At 32.2% G+C, this 18,999-nt stretch overlaps 1 protein-coding gene across 1 annotated transcript in view; it reads right to left on the bottom strand.

Annotated features, from left to right (window-relative positions):
- LOC106460832 (twitchin-like) overlaps window positions 1-18,999 on the bottom strand; it is a 248,186-nt gene that overhangs the window by 31,489 nt on the left and 197,698 nt on the right. The window contains exons 94-113 of the mRNA XM_022387633.1: window positions 18,189-18,312; window positions 17,679-17,978; window positions 17,138-17,440; window positions 16,691-16,809; window positions 16,347-16,512; window positions 15,386-15,528; window positions 13,500-13,659; window positions 11,599-11,787; window positions 11,026-11,139; window positions 10,711-10,815; window positions 9,977-10,174; window positions 9,126-9,237; window positions 8,304-8,479; window positions 7,484-7,762; window positions 7,028-7,200; window positions 5,713-5,842; window positions 2,058-2,360; window positions 1,424-1,535; window positions 915-1,087; window positions 4-291 (exon numbers count right to left, since the gene is read on the bottom strand). Coding sequence (XP_022243341.1) covers window positions 4-291; window positions 915-1,087; window positions 1,424-1,535; window positions 2,058-2,360; window positions 5,713-5,842; window positions 7,028-7,200; window positions 7,484-7,762; window positions 8,304-8,479; window positions 9,126-9,237; window positions 9,977-10,174; window positions 10,711-10,815; window positions 11,026-11,139; window positions 11,599-11,787; window positions 13,500-13,659; window positions 15,386-15,528; window positions 16,347-16,512; window positions 16,691-16,809; window positions 17,138-17,440; window positions 17,679-17,978; window positions 18,189-18,312 — 3,667 coding nt within the window. The remainder of the gene's footprint in view (window positions 1-3; window positions 292-914; window positions 1,088-1,423; window positions 1,536-2,057; window positions 2,361-5,712; window positions 5,843-7,027; window positions 7,201-7,483; window positions 7,763-8,303; window positions 8,480-9,125; window positions 9,238-9,976; window positions 10,175-10,710; window positions 10,816-11,025; window positions 11,140-11,598; window positions 11,788-13,499; window positions 13,660-15,385; window positions 15,529-16,346; window positions 16,513-16,690; window positions 16,810-17,137; window positions 17,441-17,678; window positions 17,979-18,188; window positions 18,313-18,999) is intronic.

Raw genomic sequence — 18,999 nt, 5'->3', positions numbered from 1 at the left:
TACCACTTATCTGGATTTTGATAATAGCAGAGTCTACTCCGAGTTCATTCTCTGCTACAATACGATAAGGACCATTGTCCATATTGGAGGCATCATGAATGGTTAGGATAGCATGACGGTCATAGACTTTGATTTCGTAATGAGCTCCACTTTCTATGAGTTCTCCTTCACGCATCCACTTGACTTTGGGCTTTGGGTATCCTGTGAAAGGAATCTTCAACACCACATTCTCTCCTCTCTCAAAGCAGGCAAGTTCCCTGAAACGTGGTGGTACACTAATATGTGGGGCAGCTGAAGTAAAGATGAAAAGGCACCAGATTACAAATAAATTCACGATGCTAGAAAAACACGCAGGTTCAAGAAGTCTTGATAGAAATGAATAAAAACCCTATAATTCGAGCACTTTCGAAAGGTGGACCTTTCTTCTTCAGTTTGCCCCTGAAGAAGAAAGATCCACCTTTCGAAAGTGCTCGGGTTATAAGATTATAAATAGAGATGTTCTTGAAGGTAATGCTTTAACACACGGACAAATGAAAATATAACATATAAGATTATGAAGATAACTAATTTAAAAAAAACTTAAACTTGAAAAAAGTTTGTCATCATCATTACTGTTTGGCTTGTAAGAATACTTCTGAGAAAATATATTTAATTATGTTTAGAATATTTCTGAACAGTTTTTAAAGAAAGCTTTAAAAAATCAATTTAAAACCAACTTACTACAGACATTCTCTATAAAGTTGTGTCTTTTAAAGACACTATAAAAAAAAATTATTAGTCCAGAATTTTAAAATTAGCAAAATAAGTATTTCAAAGACAGTGTTATTAAAATTAAGTAAAAGTAAATTATTGCATTACTCATCTATTTAACATTCCATGTTCAGATATTTAAAGTCAATGAATTCCACTCTTACTTTTGATTAATAATTCAGCACGTGAAGTGCGAATGCCTCCTTTATTAGAGGCATGGCAGGTATATTCATCAGCATCTTCTCCAAAGACTTCTGAGATTATCATAGTGTAAGTGTCCTCCTCCCGATGAAGAGAATATTTTCCACCATCAAAGATTTCTCGCATACCTTTGTACCTGTATTGGGGGGAACAAAAAGTATTTAGAAGAACATTTCTCAGGAATGTTCATAAATGAAATCAAAACAAGTTACTCACAAATTTATAGAATATTATATTTAAAAGTTGGAAGATAAAAACTACATTTCAAAGTACATTGTCCCAGTCTATATTCATAACACAACACTAACTATAAGCTCTTTTAATTGAATATCCTAAATATCCAATGTTTACATAAAATTTAATGTTCACAAACAAAAAAACAACAACTACTACTATAAACATGACAGTTTAAACAATTTTTACAATTTTCAAGTTATTTGATATTAGTGTTTTTTTTTTATTTATAACTTACCAGGTAACTCGAGGTCTGGGGTTTCCAGTTATTTTACATACAAACTCTGCATTTTTGTTCTCCACAGCAATAACTGTCTTCAGAGGAACCAGAAATTCTGGTGGGGTTGGAGCTGGAAACAATTACACAATACGTGTAAATGACTTTTTACAGTCTGGCATGTAGCATTTTATGTATCACAGTCTAAAACTGATAAATTAGTGACAAGCTATACATGTACTTATGTAAGTAAAAGGCAGTGAAAGTACTAACAGTTTATATGATCTGTTTAATTTCTTGTCGTTAAGCACAAAGCTACACAATGGGCTATCTGTGCTGTGCCCACCATGGGTATCTAAACCTGGTTTCTAGTGTTATAAGTCTGTAGACATAACGCTGGGCCACTGGGGACCATTATATGATCTGATTCTTATCCCATTATATTATAAATTTAAGTATTTTATAAAAAACAGTAGAATGTTCATTGATATCTGATAGTTATTTTTGATATAAGTGAGTTGTTTTTTTTACACATTTACATGAAGATCAGAACAATTCTCACACATATATCAAGTTAAAATTAAAACTTTGTGGGTAGTAATTTGTTTCATGGTTAACCATTTGGCTGAAATAGAAAGCTTGGGTTATAAATTACCATTAGGGTCTTTGATACGAACAGAAGTTGAATTGGAGGAAGGTGCACTGATTCCTGCTTCATTTGCAGCAAACACTCTGAACTCATATTGTCTGTCTTCTATAAGGTTGGTGATGTTAATCTGGGTGGGTATACAAATATACTGGTTAACTCGCTGCCACGTCTGAGTCCCACATTCTCTCTTATCAATCCAGTACCCAAAGATACGAGCACCTCCATCTGATGCAGGCTTATCCCAAGACAAGTTCACAAAGTCTCCACCTACTTCTATAACATTTGGAACACCTGGTGGTGAGGGAGGATCTGTAACAACAAATAATTAGTGTTTTAACAATAAGTTTTTCTTTGCTCACAGATAACTCAGAACACTGAAAGATTTCCAGTACTCGTTATAAATAATATAATGTATTTCAGTAATTGACATGAACCTTTATTTTCCACATTACAACTCAAATAGCTGCAAATATCAGGATGAACAATGCATACATTTTGTTGACTTATGTAAGCTAATATTCTTCACATTACAAACTAGTCACATGCACGCTGCACCAAGTTAAGAAATATTAAAAATTTTCATAGCAACAAACCCCAGTTGACAGTAACATAGCATCCATCAACTACTTCTTCATATCAAAACTTCCAATGCTATTCTCCTCAGCTGGTCATTCTACTAGCTTTAAATAATGTGAGATAATCTTCATCAAATTACACAGCTGCAGATCTCAGGTGGTCATAGGATGAACTACACTACCTCTTATGAGCTAACCATAAAGAATATCAGAGAGCTAAATCTAGCTGAAAAGTTTCTAATGTTCTTTCACACAGATAAATGTGTAGACAGAGAACTACACAAGCAATTCTATATTAATGTGTCAAGAAACAATAAGAATTAATTTAAACATCTGATACTCAGAAACATCTTGTTTGATCCTAATAAAAAAAATAGTATTTCAATATGGCTCCCATACCTTAAGCAGACTATTCTCAGACCTTTCCTTGACCATTTGACCTATGCTTGCAATATATCACTGAACTACAATAATATGTGAAATTGCAAAACATTATTCATGTATTGTTTTGTAAAGACAAAATAGGTTGTATGAGTCAAAGTTTGCTTACAAGTTTTCAATATAATTGGTCACACCCTTTTCAAATTATTGAACTTCATCAGAACATACACATCAGAGGCAGTTTATCTTATTTTTTTAAAGCATGTACCAATCTTATTTTTTGATTTGATTTTCCATCAGAAAATGTTATAACTGTATAAATAACACTACAGGTTTTTAAATTTTTGATTATTATGTTTTGACTTCTAATACACAGAAGGAACATGTCTGCTATTATAAAGTTGGATATTCTTCAAAATGGAAGATTCTCATGTGTCAAATAATTATTGAAACAATAACTTCTTATGTGCACACATGCACAAAAAATGGACAAAGTATTTGGTTGCTAACTGTACGTTGCAATAAACTCATATCTTGATATATATAAAACAATATCACATGTTAACAAACTCATCCACTGATTCAGAGCACACTGTATTACTTTTTCATATGCTTTGAAACTGTGTATCAAGTTCATCTATGTCAAAAGTATTGAAATCTTTGAATTATCATTAAATTTAAGTTGTAAATTCCAATTACACATACAGGATACTTCATGCACAGAATCATACCTGCTGATAAGACATCTGCAACGCTTTGCACTATAATCCTGTACTATCATGATATACACCACAAGCACACATACAAATGTTACTGCACACAATCATGTTTACCACTGACAGTAATACTGCATTACAGTATACACCAATCAAGTGTCAAGTTTTTCATTTTGTTGTTATATAATGTTGCTTAGTATATTAATTCAAAACTACTAAATAGAGCTTTTATTCAACATACTCACATTATTTGTATTTTAAAATCTTTAAACTTAGACACAATGATAAACACTAACACATTGCCTGTAATCAACTACACTAGCACTATACAATCTCCATAATAATTAATATCTGCACCCCAAGAGCATTCCATGGTCTCAAAGTCAGTAGTATCAAATCAAAATCAAAAGTATACACCCAATTCTGTCAAGATATGCATATTCATCTTTATCGTCAGTCTTTGTTCTTCCTTGTCCCTAGCATCTTATTTGTTGCTTGACAAACAGTAAATTTTCCTAATGTATTAATAAGATATCTGATGCACTGAATTATAGATTATTAGGTGAACATGGTATATTCAAAAAAATTATAGATTATTACATAAACATGATGTATCTAGTTATTAACTGGTTCAAGTTTTACTGTTTCTACAGAGATTAATGGATAACAAATAGCACCCTATTCTCGGAAACCCTTAAATGTACCATATTGTTAGCTATTGTTAATGATTCTATATTCCATTAGTTTTATTAACTTAATTTCTTCCCCAAACTTGTTATTTCCAAATTACTGATATTATACACTTCCATCCAAGTTTTGCTTTGTACTGGTTTTCCTTAATTATCACTAGCAATATTCTACATGTCTCTTGGAGACACCACCTGCAAACAACCTCTGCCCAATAGCTGTACTACACAATGAAGTATATTTTGTTTTAAAACGAATTAAGATAAAATCACTGATAAATTATTATTTTATAAAATTCTTATAGGTAGTTTGATAATTGATTGAATAAATATAGGTACAGATAGGAAACAAAAAATATAAATTAACCAAAACTGTGAACCAAACTTTCCACCTTTACCAAAATAATCTTTTTTTGTTTTGACAACCCTCAAATCTTTCCTACACCAATATGTCAGTGCCATAACATATCCTTGGTATTATTCCTTCTTATGTTTTATTACTACATAAAAATGTGTATGATCAAAATAACCTATTTAATGTAACTATCTTATCTCTAAACAGAAATCTATTAAGGGCTTTGCTGTTGTAAAATGATTCTCCATGATGTTTAGAAAGGCATGGTAAAGCCTTGTCAGATTCCTTACATGCTGTCAGAGGCATTGGAGCCAGGGGTGTTACACTTTTACATATTTGACTTATATAGCAACTTTAAATTATATTATTATATTCATTTTGTGGGGAAGCATGCCCCCAGACCCTCCTAGATTGAGCTGCCTTCAGCAGCACAAGAACTGCTTTTAGCAGTTCCTTATACTTTCAATTTCTCATTGTAAAATCTGCTTGTCCAGCCAAGCACCCTCACTTTGCAACTCCTTCCTACACCATGGCATACTGTTCAGGTGGGAACCTAGCTACTGTTTATGTAAGCTATTATGGCTAAATTCCTACCCCAGGACAATTGATGGTAAACAGAAAGATCAATGTAGCAGAAGCAATGATTATGCATAAAGTACACCTACTGATACGCTAAGTGTACCAGCAATTTTTCAGCACTAATGATAATTTTTTTTTCATCATCCATATCCTAAAAGCATCACTGGAACACATGAAATTCACTGACTTTTCCCATTTATTTTTTCTGTGAAATGGAATTTTCTGGGTACTTCCTGGGCTGGGAATATAAAATATAAAATTCACTGATTTTTTTCTGGTTTTCTTCACCTGTAAGAACCATGTTAAAAGTTAAGATTAACACAAAAATATTTCAGTCTAGCAAGTGCAATGTTAAGAAAATCAACTCACCAAATGGAAGCTTAGCAATAATGGGGTTAGTGCCCTCTAGTGGTGCACTCTGTCCATTCTCATTCACTGCCATTACTCGGAATAGATACTCGCCTCCTTCCACTAAACCTTGGACAGTGAATGTTGTTTCCTGAGAAAACATGATCATTCTAAGATATTACCACCATTCATGACATTGAAGATAAATTATAAGACACATATACACACACAAGAAATCAAGGTATTTAATTTATAATGTAGCTTGTAAAACAGATAAATTTCTTAATGTCTTTAATTATATCACCTATATTACTATTGAATTATGATATTACTTTATGCACATAACTTTGGAGAATCAAGTTTAAACTTGAGAAAGACAAGAAGTTTACACTAATATGAATTTTTAATCCTAGTTTCTTATTATTGAGCTTGGAAAGTTTTTAAATAAAAATAATTCAATTTTATAAAACAGCCATTTGTTTGAATGATTTATTTTACTCATCAAGTCAAGCAGGGCTTGAAATTAGCAGAGGCTAATTAGCAAAATGTGGGTTCTAGAGTCCTGCATTTTGATAATTGGTAGTTGATAATTCAGGCATGATTAAGAATACTTAAGCAAAACATTTACTAATTTGTTTGTTTGCTTTATTTTAATGCAAAGTTACACAATGTGCTTCCTGCTCAGTGTAGATAATCAAACCTCAGGTTTTAGCATTTTAAGTCCTCAAACTTATGGTTGACCAACTGAATAACAATGTTTATGGGAAAAATCACACTGTGATTATCTACCTATAAGGCTTTTCTAGTATTTTGTTGACATCACCCTCATACAATTTTTGGTGGTTTGAAACAGCAAGAAAGCTACCATGCTCAAGGAATGTGTCTAGATATTTTGTTCCATTTTATCAATGTGGCTGATACTTTGAAAGTAGTTAGCAAAACTTACCAGCGTTTCTTTCAAGCATTGTTAAGTACAAAACTACTGTAGATTTTAAACAAATATTTTATCAAGCATCTACAAATACACTAACTATTATTTTTCTCTGGAACATATAGCAGTCAAAAGGGTGAGTGGCTTACTTATAGAAATATACTTTTGCACATTTAAAAATTCTAAACATTTCATCTCGTGTTTAAACTTACTTATTAGAAATATGTGCTGAAAATGCACAGATTTCAACAAACCATACCAAAACAATAAATTTAAAGTTCTAAAGACAATTACTAATGTGTAGTTTAAAGTACAAATTAAAAACAAAACAAATTTGACAGCAAATGATAATTAAAGTGTAATTAACAAATAAAGTAATCAAACATAAAACTCAAAAGCACTTACCCTACAGTAGCTGGAAGCAATGACCCATTGTGTATGGCTTGTTTCCCGTCTCTCAACGATGTAGTGTGTGACCTTACAACCACCATCATAAGCAGGTGGCTGCCAAGTGACTTTGGCCGTGTGTTTAGTGATGTCAGATACATCTAATGGTCCCTGTGGTGGTCCCGGTATGCCTATAAAAATAAAATACTTATCATACAGTTTTCATGTGCATCATAACTGAAATCTTATTTTGTTTGTAAACAACAAAGTGAAATACTGTTTAACTTTTGTAAGAGGAGTTTTTGTCTCTAAACATAATTTTTACAACTAATCAAAAAACGTTAAAGATATTAAATACATGTTGTTCTTTACTTAAAGTACAAATTATTTTGATGAATCACTCAAACTCACTTTCATATTTCAAAAGTCTAGTGTTTCTAAATCGAACATGTTATAAACTTATCAAATATTTACCTGATACATAAAGATTGAGTGAAGCATCAGCTGATCCACTCTCATTCTTTATGATCACTTTATATTTGCCTTCATCACTTTTCCGCACTTCTCGTAAAAAGATAATGACATAATCATCAAAGACAGTGACTTTCAGGTGATCATCTTCTTGGACTTCAAGTCCATCTTTGAACAAAGCCACATCATAAGGACCTGATCCAGCAATAAATATTTTGATTTTCCCATTGTCATGTTCAGGGAAATAAACCTCAGAAGGACAGCGGTCAATTCTTGGAGGTGCTGGAAATCAGAATGAAATAAAATGTGTAATTACAAGTGTTCCTATAACTTATACAAATATTATGTCTAGTCAAAAATCAGTGTGAATTCGAGCAGTTTAAAATATTATTCACTGCATTAATTCATTTACTGAATAAAAAATTAACTTTCAAAAATATACTATTGTAGCATAAATACAGTATCACCAAATGTAAATATCAGATATTATATTTTGACATGGTTGCAGTTTCTAAAAATCCTAATATTTAAGAATATCAAGTTCAATAATGTCCATACTTATTTTAACTGGAACTGAGAATAAAATTTAAAAATGAAAAATTTAAATCAATTTTTAAATAATTACAAACTACATTCAGCAGTCATTTACAAAAAATCAAAGACAAACAGTTTATATTTCTCTCTTCCTAGAGTTTGATAATTTAATTATGTTAAATCTTAAAGTGTATCAACCAGATCTAAGAATACTGTTGAGCTTTATTAGCTGAATAATTTGAGAGCATGACAGACTTTCCAAGCTTCTTATTTTCAGTGGTAGCCTGACCTGTAATAATCAATCTTGCAGTACATCTGTCAGATCCAAGAGCATTGTGAACTTCACAGGTGTATTCTCCTTCATCAGTATCCAAGGTTTCACCAATGAAAAGCTGATAAATACCAGCATCATCATCATAGGCTTTAATTCGGCCACCAGGGTGAAATTCAATTCCATTTTTGAACCTTATTCAAATGAAAGTTGATTGATGTTAGAACTTCGTTATTACTGCTGTATGCACATACATTTAATATAGAATACTCTTTTGTAAAAAATCTATATATATTTTACTTTTAAGAAATATATATTCAGGAAGTTGGAACATTTATTTCTAGTAGTTTTAAAAACAAAATAAATATCACAATTTTTTCTTAGGAAATTTGTAACATAGTCATAGAAAAAAATATCCAATTTTCTTTACTAAAAAAACTGTACCATAGATGTTCATAACATTTTCACAAACAAAAACAACTGCCTGAAGACAACATACACAGTTTTTATCAAAAAACAAGTATGCCCTTTAATTTTATTACTACATAATGACAGAAGTGTTGGCAATTCTTATATCCATACTATAACTGTTCTTTTTGAATATAGACTTGTAGTTAGTATACCCTATGGTTCTTTGCTGCTATTAGAAGTGGAACAGCAAAAATGTGCAACTATGAAATAATGTTTTCCTAGTTCTATTGCACATTTATGATGCATATTTGTGAAATTTAAAACCAAGTTTATTTCTATAGCTTTATAACCAAACACACTGCAATAGCTACCATCTGCTTGTCTGTATTATACTTGTAAGATAATTTCACAATGACTACAAATACTTACCATCTAACAAGAGGTAGTGGCTTTCCAACAGCCTCACATTCTAAAGTGACAGATTTATGTGGGTTAGCTGTTTTGTTGTAGAGTCTTCTGACAAATTCAGGTTTGACTCCATCTGTAAACAAGTCACATCCATGAAATATGTTCACAAGTACTGAGAAGTCATTACAAATGGAATTCTTTTTCATCAAATACAATGTTTATCTCCATCTGGTATTTAAACTACAAAACTACATGATGGCTACTGTAAAGCAAATAATAATTTTTTGACTCTGTTTTTCCAAAGATTTGTTAGTCAGCAGTCTGCTCACAGTTTACTTTTAACAGAGATTCTGCCTTGATATGACTACATCAGGAACAAGATGTGCAAAAACCTTGAACTGAAATAACTTGTCCAAAACAAATTCTGTTTAAAAGAAGCTACAAACTTTCGATTAATCAGCTTTAATTTGTCACAGAAATGTGTTGTTATACCTTATTTCTGAAACAAAGAAAACAGAAAATATTCTTTGATAGTTCAGATGTTGCTAGTAAAACATTCAACATGTTTCTTAAGAGATTTCATAACTAATTAATTATGGCATATCTTATACTTCCTTACAACAATGAAACTATTAAATTTAAAAGTTTCATTTCACTAAAAATGTTCTGAAAGACCAAATGATTATTAGTGACTTGTCATTCAGACTGATGAAGAGCAAGAAAGATATATTTAACAAAAAATAAAATAATATTCTCAACAGATTTTAAGGTAATTCAACAATATAATTATTCAATAATAAAAGAAGATTTATGGGAGGTTTTCTAAAACATAGATAGAAATTTGTCTAAATAACAGTTTCATTTTTTATTACCTGCAATCTCTCTAACTTTGATAGGACCAGATGTTGTCACTGGTTCACTTCTTCCAGCAGAGTTAACTGCAATGACTCGGAACTCATATTCACTGCCTTCCGACAGATTCATAACAGTGTACTCACAGTCCACAACATTGTAGTCATTAGCTTTTAACCAGAAGGAACTACCTCCCTCTCGTCTCTCTACTATGTAACCTGATAATAAACAGAATATTTGAGATGTTCAGTAAAACTGAATAATAGATAAAGAGGATATGGAACAACAAAAGATAAATGACAAAGCTGTATTTATAATTTATTATATGTTTTTGATCTTGTCACCTGCACTAATAGTTCATACATTGACAAATATGTATGCAATCTAATCTAAAGAAGATGAAGTTGTGTTTATAATTTGTTCCATATTTCTGGTCTCATGTTTTGTCAACTGCATTAACAGTTCATATATTCATAAATATATGTGTAATCTTATAAAACATGAAACTCTAATATTTTTTTAAGAACTTTTCAACAAAAATATTTCATAAATTACATAGCTTGGTAACTTGTTTCCAATATTAACAATAAATCATGCATGACATAAGACTGTAATATTGTCAAGTAAAAAAGAAAGAGAATGCATCCAGATGTAAAACTTACAAATAAATAATGGATTATTTAAAATCAAATACCTAAGATTTTTTTTTTCAAATAGGCATAATAGATACATATCTGACTACCAGAAAGTTTACCTGTTATCTTGGTTCCACCATCAGATTTGGGTTTCTCCCACTTCAGCTCCACATAGCTCCTCCCTACCTTTGCCACTTTAAGATCTTGTGGAGGAGATGGAGGAGCTGCAATTGAAAGTTGTATAATAATAATAATAATGTTTGAGGAGAGTGTTTAACAATAACCTAAAACTTTGTTTTTTCTAACAAGATGTGTAAGTCAATTTTGCAATTCACTTTTCAGTTTTATAAGTTCTAACTTTTAGAAATTAAATTTAGCCTTTTAAGTTTTAAGCTTTACCTAAAATGAAAAGAAACAGCATGTCGTTTACTTACTAAATTTTGGTCTCAGTTTGATGGTTGAGGTAGGAAGACTAGGATCACTGAAACCAGCTGCATTTTTGGCCTTTACTCTGAACTCATATTCATGGTTCTCAATTAAGTCACGGACTGAAAAAAAGTACATATATATATATTTAGCAAAACTTTTCAGTTGCATAGCAAATACAGTATAACTTTGCACAAAAATACAACTTGTATGAAGTTTTGTTTGCATTTTAATATTGTTTCACTGTTATTAATATGACAAACACTACAAAAAAGCTTCAAATTATTTTACAATATATATATATATATATTTATGCATTAACACAAACAATTGTAAACTATGACATTAAAGACTACAAAATTTATTCAATTATATTTTAAAGAGATTTTTTTGCTACAAACAACTATTTTTGTCTATGCTAAGTTTTCACTTCATTAGTTTGGAATACAAACTTTATAGTACAATACTGGAAAATACATTTATGAGTGAATAAATACTTCAATTTTCCATGGACAAACATTTCATGCTAAGTTCTTACAAAATTATAAAAATTTAATAGATTAATTATCATATTGATTCACCTCGCAAAGCTGTGTCTTTCACAAGCATATCATTTGCTCGAATCCATTTTCCATCCAAAGGATCCCTATATTCAACGATGTAACCTTGAATCTTGGATCCACCATCGTTGGCTGGTCTCTCCCACACCAAATTAACACTACGAGCATCATAATCCACAACAGTTGGTGCACCTGGTGGACTTGGGGCATCTGATTCCAAGAAAATTAAGATATTATGACTAATGTTTTCTGAAATACACTTACAAACTACTTTTATTAATACATCTAAAAGTCTTAAACACGCTTTGAATTTTCTCAAGGAACCATGTCTGTTCAGATGTAACAGCACATGTTAAGCATCAATTGCAAAGATCTCAGATTGCCACTGGCCATAAGCCAACAGTATGAGGAATAGAGATTTTAAGGAAAGGTGATACAGGGAGCACAAAGACAAATGTTCAAACAGAAAATGAGTGAGAGTGTGAAGAACAACATTGGCATTCTAATCTGAGAGAGACACAGGGTGGGGAGGATTGGAAAGGGAAAATGAAAGAAAAAACAAAGACAACAAAGGAAATTGGAAGACAGAGGCAAACCCGCTAAATCTGAACATGCAAGATAATACAGCTTGATAGCCAACAATCAAAGAAACTGATAGTATCTTATCGAAGAACCAAGTGAAAAATGTAGTCAACTGTGGTAGGGAAAGATGTGAAGGATGATATCCCCGGCAGAGTAACCAACAGCGGAAAGTATACCATTTATGCTGATAATCTACGACACAGATGAGAAATAAATGAGGCAACATGCCTGTAAAATCCAGATTATCTGGTGAGGGACCAGACAAAAGCCATGCATGCAGCCGGAGGGTGGGAATGGATGGATGATGCATGCCTGATTGAGGTTGACAAAAGAGCAAGGGAGATAATGATAAAGGAAGGATGGGTGACACCAAAAGCCTGTGTGCAAGTGGAAACCACAACTGAGGAGGCCAAAATGGAGCCATGAAGAGCACACAACATGGAGTGGCCTGAATCAGTGAAAGGACCCTGGGAAGAAGAGAAATTGGAGGATATGCATACAGGTAATAGAAATCTGACTAATTAATTCTACAAAGGGTGAAGGAGATCTGGGTAAATCTCCCGATATCACTCGTTACTGGGAAGCGTATTCAAGGGGGGCGAATAGGTTGTGCAAATTCTCATCCTCCCTGTCAGACACCCTAGGAGCAGGCATGGCAGGATATTCCTCATGTAGTGGTTACGGTTGTAAAAACTTGGGCATTTCTAATTGATTGAGAAACCCGCAGCAGCAAAACAGCTGTAGTAGTTATAAGTATCTGAAACTGCAAGTGCATAGTAACAATTCCAAACTTGAAACAAAAACAAAAAATATGAAAAGTAAAAAAACTTAGAAAAAGCAACCTTTCACAATTCAAAAACTCGAAAAATTAAAGAAATATTAAAGAAAAACAAAGTCTCTAGGATATAGAAAAAAATCGACAAGCTTGCGAGCAAAAACAAGCAAGTCTGTATAGTACTACTGCCAATCAAGAAGTGATTAACGAGTGCAAATGTGGAGAGGACGCTGGTTACGATAGTAGTTGTGTCACACTTCTATTGGTGGAGAGCTGCTGCATAATCGTTTACATGTGGATATGCAGAAGTGAGAGGTGGAAGGCTAGTGGCGAGCGTTGAAAATATTCGCCGGTAGAGGGCAGTACTAATCGAGAAAAGCTATTTTTTAGGAGAAGGTAAGATATCGTATCAAAAAAGTTATTTTACTGGTATAGTAAATATATAAGATTTGAAGATGTGTTTAGTTACTATTGATACGTAGTATCTCATAAAATTAAATAATTTTTAGGCAATATTATTTCAAATATCAACAATACAAACTATGAATCTATACAAAGCCCTTACCAAAAGGAAACTTGGCAATAACAAGAGAGTCTGTGTCCAGAGCAGGACCTACTCCATATTGGTTCTCTGCACTCACACGGAAGTTGTACTTTTTCTTTGGTTCTAGACCCATCACATCATAGTGACATCCTCTTACAAAGCTACTCAGCTTGGTCCAAACCTAAATAAAGAACAGGTGAGACCATTCATTTTCAAACTCTTTACAACTATGTGGTCTCGACCAAGTGTATTTTAAGAATTTTAACTTATTATAAAGACTATCACTTACAATTACCAACTCTAAAAGATAACATTTAAAAATATATGTTAAAAATGGTGAATTGTTTGTTTGTAGTTAAGTACAAAGCTTCACAATGGGTTATCTACACTGTGCTCACCATGGGTATTGAAACCTAGTTTTTAGCATTACAAGCCTTGAGACTTTCCACTGTGCCACTTTTTGGTAAAAATGGTGTAAGTTTTTTAACTAGTACTCTATTTTTTCTTTTAGGTATAAACACTGCCACCCAGTGACTCAGCACAAAGAAATTCAACATTTGAAAATATGAAATACTATTGGACCCATACAAATGTTATGATCATCTCAGTACTCAGCATATTACTGTTGTTTAACCTTAAAGTTAAAATTATATTTTAGTTAATACAATGATCATGATTACCCTAAATAATTATTGAATGTATATACATGTATATATATGATTGAAAGCTCTTTCTCTTGATCAAAAAAATAATAATGTTATTCTCTTTGATGAAAATAAAGCTCTTGCTTTATTAATGTGACTTCCAGTTTTTGGGTGTCTCACATTGTCATATAGGCCTCCATGCAAAACCTTCAAACCTAACAGCATGACAAACAGTAGGCATGATAAAATTATTTTTTGATTTTGTAATTATTGGGAAACCTACACTGTATTTTGTTTTAAATGTTTGTTTACTGTGATATAAACTAGCTTTCTTTCTTAGAGTTTGTTTGTTGTTAAGTACAAACTTACACAATGGGCTATCTGTGCTCTGCCTACTGCAGGTATACCTGAATATTAGCATTATAAGCCATCAGACTTATTGATGGGCCACCAAGAGGCTCTTAGAGTTGGGGGTGTACTCAAGTAGCTGTCCATTATTAATGTGACTTTTTACAATAAAAATCAGACCAGCTTGGTGGGATTTTGAATAATGACTGTATTGGAAATAGTTGGCTACATTATGAGAAAAACTACTGGCTGTTTTAATAAAACTGGATTATGTTTAAAAAATGTAGGGAACCGTTTTTTTTTTTCAAAGTATTTATATTTACATAATGTCTATAAAAATGAACTGCAAGAAATTTAATTATAATAAATTAAAAATAAAAGTATTTATTCAAAAACTTAACTTTTAATGAATAATTAATTAATAAAATCACACTTCCATACTTTTAGCATTAATATTGTAATTAGCATATTTAAATTGTATTGGCTGGCATTCCTGTCAGTGGTAAGCTTGCGGCTTATAAAACTGAAATTCAGGGTTTTATCCCCACAATAGGTACAGCACAGATAGCTTTTTATTTAAAAACATACATACTATCTGTTTAATACAATATGATTTATGAACATATCAATAATTTATTACTCATAGATATTTTAAGAAATGTTATAACAAAAATTGTACCAATAAAATATTTACTCCCTGTATGGAAAGACAGATGTTTACTGTAAAAAAATGTTTTCACCTAAGTTGTTCTGAATATTGAAAACTATAGTTTTATTCTCTTTATTTCCTAACATTTTTAACCTACTAGTAATAAAACACGACTAATCTTATAGGTGCATATAATGCATAAGCAATTATTTCTGTCTGTCTGTGTATCCATTCATCCATCTCTCTACATCCATACTCCAACTAACCTTGATTGTACTTTCTTGTTTCTCAACAACATAATTCAATATGGGGCTTCCACCATCATCCAGTGGTGGTTTCCATGACAAGGAGCATGTTTCAGGTGTGACATCAGTTACTTCAAGTGGTCCCTCTGGACGACCAGGCTTATCTGAAAGAGACAAAAAGGATGACATTTCAAAGTACTGAAAAAAAAAATTAAAATGTGATTGAAATCATACTTTTGTCTCATTATATAGCTAAAGTTTGGTTTCTTGTTCTAAAATATTGAAAATAAAACAATAGTTAAAAATGATTAAATATACATGTGACACTTAAATTGTTTGTTGTTAAGCTACACAATAGACTATCCATGCTGTGCCCACTAAGAGTATCAAAACCCGGATGACACATAAAATAATGAAGAAAAAAAGAATCTTTAGAAGATTTCAGGAAGCATCACAATTTTCTAGTTATTAGCTAAATGTTCCATCAGGTTTGTACTGTAAATTTAGGACTTAAATATCACTAATTACTCAGACATACTTTTTTGTGCTGAAATAAACAACTGTAGAAATCTATGTCTTGTAAATTTTCTCCTCATCCACAAAAACAAAACTTTTGTTACAAAAATCATTTTCCTAAAATTATGTTTTTTGAGAGATTTCCATTGGGTATATGAACTTTTGATGACAACTGTATCTCTACACATATGAAGAATTGGTTACTATGTAAAAGTTCTTTGACATATCTTTTCTCTAAAGTATAACTACAAGACTCAAAATATTATATACATCAACAGTTCTGTACACAAGTTCTTCAACATATTTTTAAAACAAAGAATATTAAAAAATGTAAAATATTTATGATCACATCAGTAATTTGCTTATTCTGTATATACAAGGTCTTCAATATGGCTTTTCTATTAAAGATAACAAAGCTTAAAATGTTGCTATCCAGATCAACAGTTTGCTTGTAGGGAATACTTACCAACAACCAATACTTTACAAGATGCACTGTCTGTGCCCTCACTATTCGTCAGTTGGAGGGTGTATTTGCCAGAATCCTCTCTCTTGGCATATTTATTTAAAAGGACAGTGAAAGCTACATTCACTTCAGAATAGATACGATCATCACGCTTCACTGGCTTTCCATTCTGCAATAAAAAGAAGGAAATTACTATTAGAGAACCTAGTAGTTTTGTATTTTATTCTCCAGTGTTTTACGTAATGAAGAAGTTCATGCAAGTTTCAAATAATAAACAAAAATTTATTATAATGTGCTTTAAATATAGTATAGAAAGTCTAGGTTTAAAACCATATGGTTAGACTCACAATAGTCCATGAAGCATGTGGTACTGGGCTTCCACTAAATGGAACACGAAGTGTAAACTCCTCTCCAGCTTGGACAACAATATCTCGCATAGAGAAACTAGCATCAATTTTGGGAGCACCTTTGAAAGAACATAACACAAGGGTGAGTGTCACTTTGTATTCATATCTATGCCCACACAAAATATAAAACAAGCCAGATATTTGAATAAAACCTTGAAAATAATTAATTTTTATCTTTAAATATCTGTTAAAAGAGCTTTTACCAATGTATGAGTCACCTCTACACTTACCAGTAAACTAGGTTTGTACTGATGCATTTTCAAATACTTGAAGCAGTATAGAAAATAACAAAATCCCTCTAAAATAAAGATTTGTAACTTCTGAGTTGTACAATAATGTTTTTAGTTATAGTTTTTTCTGTTAACACAGCACATGTACTTAACTTACTTGGTGGTGGTCTGGCAACAATAGCCTGGGAGGCAGAGCTGTAGGGTCCAGGGCCAGCATTGTTTACAGCACATACTCTGAACTCATATTCATTATTCTCCTTGAGACCGCCAACCCTGTATGTCAAGTCTGGGATGACTGCCATAGATGCTCGAGTCCACTGATCCTCACCAGCTTTGCGTTTTTCCAAGATGTAACCTATAATGTTACTACCACCATCGTCTCGAGGTCTTGTCCATGACAAAGTGATGGAATCTTCAGTGGTTTCAACAGCTTCAGGTACTCCGGGAGCACCAGGGGCATCTGAAAGAATATAATGGTTTATTACACATATTCACCATATGGGAGTTTGGTCTCTGTGTTTTTCAATTTTAATTTAGTCTTGAACCTCCTCAAGAGGTTAGGGCTGATCCAGTAGCCAAATCATTAGTTACTCCCCCCCCCCCTCCCAATCCATTTCTGGAAGTGTTGTTTACTTACTACACATGACTTTTACTGATAAGAAATTTGGTCATATTTAGTTAGAAATGTATTTACTTACCAAATGGAAGTTTGGCCATGATTGGTTCACTAGTAGTGGCTGGCTCACTCACACCATACTGGTTTTCAGCTACTACCCTGAAGTTATACCTGTGTCCTAGTACCAAGCCACGGACACGACAGGCTGTTTGGGTAATATAGCTGCTGACTCTGGTCCAGGCTGAAGCCCCAACCTCAAGTTTCTCCACCACATAGTTGGTTACAGGGGACCCACCATCATCTCGGGGAGGCAGCCACTTCAGAGTTAGAGACTCGCCTTCTACATCCTGGCCCTTCAGTCCTTCTGGTGGACTTGGCCGATCTAAGAGCAGTCAAAAAATATATAGAAAATCCTAGTCAAATATTACAATATAATAAGTTACATCCAAAATCAAATTAGAAATGCACTAATAAAAGACAGATAATTATAATGTTACAAGATATATGGTTATATTTCATAATACCCACTTAAGTATGAAATGCTTATTTGCTTCTTAGTTAGTTGTATCCTTTCATGACAATAGAAACATACCTAATACAGTAACCTTGCAGTACACAGTGTCAAAACCAGACTTGTTCTTTAGATGAAGCTTAAAATGCCCAGTGTCTGATCTTTGGGCATCTGTCACAGCCAGTAAAGCATAATCTTCTCCCACCTGAAGTGAACGAGTTATGAGATGAAAAGAAAATTAAATATATATATATATACATATATATCAAAAGTTTGATGATATAAATTTTTAACTGATTAATTTAAGTGTTTAATAATGCTTGGAGATGGCTTTGATGGATAATGAAGAAAAACTTTAATATAAGTTTAACATAACAGCAAATGTACAACGTTTCAACAAGGTTTTGATGATACTAATTATATCGTGTTTGAATACTTATACATAGAGAAATGATTTATAGTTTAGTTCTATTGACTTGCATTAATAAATGACTTCGAAATTCTAAGGAAAACACAGTGGTTTTAATTTTGTAATAATTGGACACCTGGAAAACTTTAACTAGTTAGAAACACTTTAACAATTGTTAGTTTTAGTTCAAGAGTTATGGCAAATGGCTACAGTTACAAACTGTATGTCATATAAATATAAATCCATTTCTGGTTAACAGCTAAATATAATTTGTTTGTTACTGCATTTGAGGAATACTAGATATTGAAAATTAAGCACTAATAGCATGCACATTCTTTAAAATAAAAAATAAAGGGTTTTATACACATAAAGAATTAGTTATGATTCTTTTATACCTATACATATATACAAAGCGTGGTCACAAGTAAATAGACACCACCTTTTCCAAAAAAATTAAATTTTTCAGTCATATTCACATGAATT

The sequence above is a fragment of the Limulus polyphemus genome, unplaced genomic scaffold (assembly GCF_000517525.1).
Source record: "Limulus polyphemus unplaced genomic scaffold, Limulus_polyphemus-2.1.2 Scaffold845, whole genome shotgun sequence".
In the NCBI taxonomy this organism is placed as follows: Eukaryota; Metazoa; Arthropoda; class Merostomata; order Xiphosura; family Limulidae; genus Limulus; species Limulus polyphemus.
Note: the sequence above shows the minus strand (reverse complement) of the source record. Positions and strands in the feature narration are given on the sequence as shown.